The following is a 6765-nucleotide window of genomic DNA, read 5'->3' on the forward strand; positions in this document are numbered from 1 at the left end:
AGTACTGATTTGATGAATGCAAGTGGGCAGCTGCTGGCTCGTAAGAACTTTTTTTTTTTTTTTTAATTTGATGCAATGTGTGAATGCAGTTAATTGGGGACTACTTTAACTTAAGTTTTACTTACTTTTTTTTACGTTTTACGTATTGACATTTGTTTTTTCCTTTTTTAGGAAATTCAGTCTTTAGAAGAATTTCAGGATAAGAACCAGAAGCTGAGGAAGATCTGGGTTGGAAGGCTGCTTCTGCATTCCACTATTTTGTACCTTGTGATGTGTATAGTTGTTTACATGTGGTATATTCCTGATGGATTACCAGCCAGATTACTGAGCTTCATACCATTTCTGCTTTTTCCTGTATTGTAAGTCTGCCAGTCTTTAATTTTCTGATAGATTTTCATGTTTTTAAGATGTAAAAGGTAACATTGGGCTCTATTCACAATCATTTTCCACAAGCGGAAATGCACTTGCGGTAAATTCCTGACTGAAATAAGACCATCTTGACATTCACAAAATTTTACGCATCATTTGCCGCATGCGTAAAATTGTACGCATTGTTTTCCCGCATTCGTAAAAAGTGCAGTAAAAGCCCGCAAAAGTCAGTAATTCCCGCAAAAATCGAAATTCACAAAAAGAGGCGCATTATTTCTGACTTAACTACAGATTTTTTTTTTTTTTTTTATCACTTACTAGTCCTTGGTGATATATTTTGCTTCCCATTGACTTAAATGGAGTCTGGAGCCTTGAGCGCTGTTTGCTGGACTTTAAATTTTTTTTATTTATTTATTTATTTTGCCGCTTTTTTACATATGGTTTATGCATGTTCTGCTTGAGGACAGGGTTGTGGAACTGGGCAATAAGTTCTATACACCTTCCATGCTAAACACTGATCAGATGCAACCTTTTCACGATATGCAGTTAACAATAACAAGTTTATTGAGGAGGCTTGAATGAAGGGAGGGGCTCTCAGAAATGATTTAATTGTGAACAATTCCTATTGAAACAAAGGCATTATCATGGATTTAAAAAATTGCCGTCTTGCACAGGCCCCTCCCACCTTACTGTTCTAGTTGGGAAAAGATTGACTGATCTAAAACTAATGCACACTGTTAGGTCAGGATCTTTTTGTTTTTTCTTCTAATACTGGTATACCGCTTACTCTGCTCAACCTAATATCTAGATCACATGTGTCGAACTCCAGGCCTGGAGGGCCAGATCCATGCCAGTGTTTAGGATGGACTGCGAAAGAAAGGAATGTGTTCTACCTGATGGACCACACCTTTCCTGATTCAGACCCATCAATTCATTTGAGTTGTATCAAAAATGTGTGAGGACCTCGGCCCTCATAGGACCGGTTTGACATACCTGATCTAGATGGTATTTACCATATTTTTTGGGGGAGAATATAAGACGCACCTAGGTTTAGAGGGTACAGATTAGGTAAAAAAACAAACCAAACTTGGGTGTCTCTAGTGCAGGGGCATCTTAAGGACAGTTTACCCAACCCCCCAAAAAAAGCAAAAACTGTCTCTAAGCTACACTACATTTTATCCCTGCTGCTTACCAACTAAGCTACACAGCAGTGCACTAAACTACACTGCATGAAACTACATTACACTGCACTTTTTACTTTAATACTATACCTGCTCCAGGTTCTTCTTCAGCTGCAGTGATATCCAGGGACACCTGCCACTATACAGCACCCCCGTACTCCAAGTTGTATACATCCTGTTGTACTGTAAACTAGTAGCGCAGTTGCGTTGGGAGTCGGGCATGTTGTCCCATGAAAAGTTATGCTAAAAATAGATGTACTCAATATTTTGATGTGTACTAACTTTTGTGAGATACTGTATGTCTGTATAGATGCTCATCAGCATATGAATTTTGACAGGTTCCCTTATGTCTCTTTTGAACAGGATATGGGGTGCCAGAACATTGCTTATTGTATGGTTTGCCAGGCGTACAGAAAGAAATAGTAAGTTTGCTCCACCAAACCAGTTTTATCTGCTCTTGAGCAATGTGCCTAAAAGGTGTAATGACAAATGTCTTGTGTTTTTTGTTTTGTTTTTGTTTTTTGTTTTTTTTAGTGTGAATTGCTTTTCCTGCTTACAATTATCTATCAAAGTTGGCTTGATAAGATATAGCATCTTGGTTATAAACTTCCAGCAGTAATTAGACATGCATGTTATATGCCAATACATGTAGATCCTGCAATGTAAACTCGAAAGCCACAAATATGTAGCTGAACATATCCAAATTATGCCTTACCCAGTGTGAGCTCCCTTTTGCTCCACCGTTTGCTGAATTCTAAATGAATTTGGACACTCAATTGTTGCCCATTTTTAGCTATTTTTGTTCCATTCGGGAATTTATTTGTATTTGAATGTTGTTAAAGAGCTCTAAGATGGGCCTACAATTTTTGGCTTGATCTATAACCATATTCTCCCAATAATACTACGGGTTTCATGACCTTATTGGAGTTCAATCTTGAACTTAAAGAACAACTGAAGTGACAGGGATACGTAGGCTGCCGTATTCATTTATCTTACGCAATACCAGGTATCTGGCTGTCCTGCTGATCTTCTGCCTCTAATACTTTTGGCCATAGACCCTGAACAAGCACATGAAGGTGTTTTGTGACATTGCTGGTTCTGACAAGATTAGCTGCATGCATGTTTCTGGTGTGATTCAGACACTATTGCAGCCTAATAGACCAGCAGGGCTGCCAGGCAACTGGTATTGTTTAAAAGGAAATAAATATGGCAGATTCCAAGTTCTCCTCATTTCAGTTGTCCTTTAAGTTCGGAAAGGCAAGCCATCATACCGTCCAATTGTAGGCAACCTGGGTCATCTGTACATTGCCAGTTTACAGACTCAGAAACATGACCAGTTCATTTGAAAATGACCCTGAAGTTAGAGTTAAACAGATACTCTCTTCTCTGACCACAATATTAATGTTGCATTTTTACAGATGATGCACTGGAAGAATTGAAAGGACAAAAGAAGAAAATTGTAAGTAAATTTTTTTTTTTTTTTTTTTTTTTTTTTTTTTTTAATTTCTATTTCCTCGTGCGGTTCCCTTTTTATGGAAATGCAGAAAATCTGCATGTGTGTTGCAATTGTGCGTGTTTAAATTCATTTTCCGGTGCTTATACTTATCATGGAAGTAAAATGCACCATGGAGTGTGCAAAATTCATGGCCTTTGAAATGGCAAAATGCGCACATAACAATTAAACGATGTGCTAGTTTAAAGGGAACCTAAACTGAGAAGGATATGGATTTTTCGTTTTCAAATACCAGTTGCCTGACTCTCCTCCTGATCCTGTGCCTCTAATACTTTCAGCCACAGCCCCTAAACAAGCATACAGATCAGGTGCTCTGACTGAAATCTGACTGGATTAGCTGCATGCTTGCTTCAGGTCCGTGATTCAGCCACTACTGCAGCTAAAGAGATCACAGGGCTGCCAAGCAACTGGCATTGTTTAAAACTAAAAATCCATATACCTCTGTTTAAGTTCCCTTTAAGCCCTTAGTATAACAAAAAAGTGTGTAAAATTTTAAGTGTATATATCGTACTAATATACATAGACTTTTGGAGATGAGAGGGAGAGGCATGCAAATAATGGCTTCATAGCTTTGTCTATCATACAGCAGTATAAAGTTAATGTTTGCATCCACACAATTGATATTTCTATTAGCTTCTACTACAAGGTAGTAGACCAGATAAAAAATTGCTATTGACCTGATCCAACCTCTTAGGCCCGGTGCACACCAAAACCCGCTAGCAGATCCGCAAAATGCTAACAGATTTTGAAACGCTTTTTCTTTTCTGTAGCGTTTCACCTAGCATTTTGCGGTTTTGTGAAGCGGTTTTGGTGTAGTAGATTTCACATATTGTTACAGTAAAGCTGTTACTGACCAGCCTCTGTAACAAAAACGCCTGCAAAACAGCTCTGAACTGCCGTTTTTCAGAGTGGTTTGCGGTTTTCCTATACTTTCCTATACTTTACATTGGAGGCAGAAACTCCTCCACAATCTAAAAAATGCCTAACCCAGGGAGTATGCGTTTCAGCAAAACGCCTCCCGCTCTAGTGTGAACCACCCCATTGAGATACATTGACCAAGCGTATCCGCAGCCGCAAGCGGCTGCAAAAAACGCAGAAAAACCCGCTCGGTGTGCACCAGCCCTAAATGTATGCTTGTCATTGCCCTGCTTAAATAACTAACTCCATTGCAGTTTTATTAAAACAAACTATTTCTTATAAAAGACTTTTAAAGGACACCCGAGGTGAAAATGAAATAAACTTTTCCTAAATATGACTTTTTTTAAAGATATTTCACGTTTTTTGTTTTCCATTTAAATCTACTTTTCAAGTTTTTGCTGTTTTATTGTTTTTGCTCGATTACCCGTTCATTGAAGTATGTCAGAGCTAAAATCAATTAACTATTTATCCTTTTTATCTCTTTCCTGCTCTCAGAAGCCATTTTCTGATAGGAAAGTGTTTTATATTTGTAATTTCTTATTAGTAAGGGTCACAATGTAGTTGACTCAGACAGGAACTGCCACTTACATACCTGATTAACTTTCAGGCAGCGAAAGAAAAAAGGGAACACAGTACAGGTGTGTGTGTGTGTGTGTGTGTGTTAGGCACTGTACATACACATGTTTATCTCATGTCACATGTCACCTCAGGTATCCTTTAAGGCCTGGGGCCCATTAGTGCGATATTTCTGAGCGATTTCAGAAGCTCCAATTGCTTTGCTAATGTAAGTCTCTCGTGATGAGCCCACTGGAGCACTTGCGATTAGGGCTAATCACAATCGCAGGACATGCAGCATTTTGTAAGCGTTTGGGGTTCATATGATGCCTAAATCGCTGGAAAACTAATCTCAAATTACTTTCACAAAGCAATTGCAGTGTTCTCCCCAGGCTCTTTTAGCCGGGTGCTCCACCCGGCTAGATTTGGTGACCACCCGGCTGTCATCGGCTCACCTCCTATGCTGTAAGCAGAGTTGCCCTGCATTTTCATCTCAACCCACCCGGCTACTTTTTCATGCCACCCGGCTATTATTTCATGCCACCCGGCTGGAAAAAAATTCTGGGGGAGAACACTGCATTGCGATTTGTAGTGTCCCTGGCCTCACATTTTATGTGGTCTCCATGATCCTAATAGCTATACAAAATGGTAAATCTGCTGTGTGGCTTGTAGGCTGGGGTACAGTTGTGTCCAAACTATTTTTGAGCGTGCTAAAGGGCACGAACTAGTGAAATTGGAATTTTTGCTGTTAGGTACACTATGCCTGTGACATTTAATCAAAACATTTCTATGGAATACAACCCATATATAGTTTTCACTTAGCATAGTGGCAGCTCCTAATCAGTGGCTGCGACTGCTACAATGGTGGCTGATAACCTAAAGGTGAGCAAAGGGGGAGGAAGAGCGGCGACACAAGGTGGCCCCTGCATGTGGCACCACAGCTATGGCCTGCGGGGCCGCACAAAATTAGCTGTCAAGCACTTTGGGGGCCACCAGAAAAGGCGCTGTGGGCCGCATTTTAGCTTCTTGGCCCAGAAATTGGAAATGTCTGGTGCAGCTAGCTGCTCCTCTTGCTATGGCGACAACCTGAATACTGTAGTTGCAGGTGACGCCACTTGGGACAGTTAGTGCTTGGATGGTGAACAGGATATTTGCTATATTTTTTATGTATTTATTTTTTGTAACAGGAAGGGAAGTTTAAAATTGTATTGGACTTAAACTAACAAAACAATGCGCACCAGGTCAGGTGTACAAGTGATACGTATTTTAACAAACGGTTAATGTACCTGCTGAGCCCATGATCTGCACTGCTGTATCTTTTGCTTAGTAGTTATAAGTAACTTGAGTGTGCAGAAAGTGTTCTCAACAGCCCTACCAAGGTGCAGTCTCACTCACTTACAATGAAGAGTCCATGCAGCACTTCTAGAGATTCTGAGATGCTTCCTAAATCATACAAGCCCCTGGGTAAGGCCTCAGCAAATTGCTCGGAATGGCGAGAATTCTGGGAAGTCCGGAGTAAAAATCTGTGTACCATTGCTGCTATGCCCAAGCAAGGACTAGTTTATTGTATTGTAGTTCTTATTAGTGTGGAAAGTTATTAAAAGTGATTGGGGGGGTCTGAAAGACTCAATTTCCTATCACTTCCTGTCTCTTGGACCTCCATGGAGCTCTGCAACTTTAAAGTAAGCCTGAAGTTAACCAAGCCTGAGATAAACTATTGTATCTGCAAAAGGAACATTGGTATAAGAATATAGGACCCAAGGTAAATCCTATTTTTGAAGATTAACAATTATCTAGGTCATCTTACTGGTGATCTCTGGTGCATGGACTGATCTCTGAGTAATGACCTCGAACTTTCCACCTATCTGCTGTCAGGGGTTTTCTCACAGCCGCACACCAGTTTTTTATGCGCTATTAGTTAAGGGTGGGGGAGAGTGAGAGAGAGAGAGTGAGAGAGAGAGAGAGTGAGAGAGAGAGAGTGAGAGAGAGAGAGTGAGAGAGAGAGAGTGAGAGAGAGAGAGTGAGAGAGAGAGAGGTGAGAGAGAGAGGAGTGAGAGAGAGAGAGTTGAGAGAGAGAGTGAGAGAGAGAGAGTGAGAGAGAGAGTGAGAGAGAGAGAGTGAGAGAGAGAGAGAGTGAGAGAGAGAGAGAGTGAGAGAGAGAGAGTGAGAGAGAGAGAGAGTGAGAGAGAGAGAGAGTGAGAGAGAGAGAGAGTGAGAGAGAGAGAGTGA

General features: G+C 40.5%; 1 protein-coding gene across 2 annotated transcripts in view; it reads left to right on the forward strand.

The window, feature by feature from the left end:
* Positions 1–6765, forward strand: part of LNPK (lunapark, ER junction formation factor) — an 87988-nt gene that overhangs the window by 31066 nt on the left and 50157 nt on the right. For both annotated transcript variants that reach the window (XM_068245447.1, XM_068245448.1), the window contains exons 4-6: positions 172–359; positions 1914–1972; positions 2969–3009. In XM_068245447.1, the coding sequence (XP_068101548.1) occupies positions 172–359; positions 1914–1972; positions 2969–3009 (288 nt within the window). The remainder of the gene's footprint in view (positions 1–171; positions 360–1913; positions 1973–2968; positions 3010–6765) is intronic.

This window comes from Hyperolius riggenbachi, chromosome 7 (genome assembly GCF_040937935.1).
Source record: "Hyperolius riggenbachi isolate aHypRig1 chromosome 7, aHypRig1.pri, whole genome shotgun sequence".
NCBI classification, from domain to species: Eukaryota; Metazoa; Chordata; class Amphibia; order Anura; family Hyperoliidae; genus Hyperolius; species Hyperolius riggenbachi.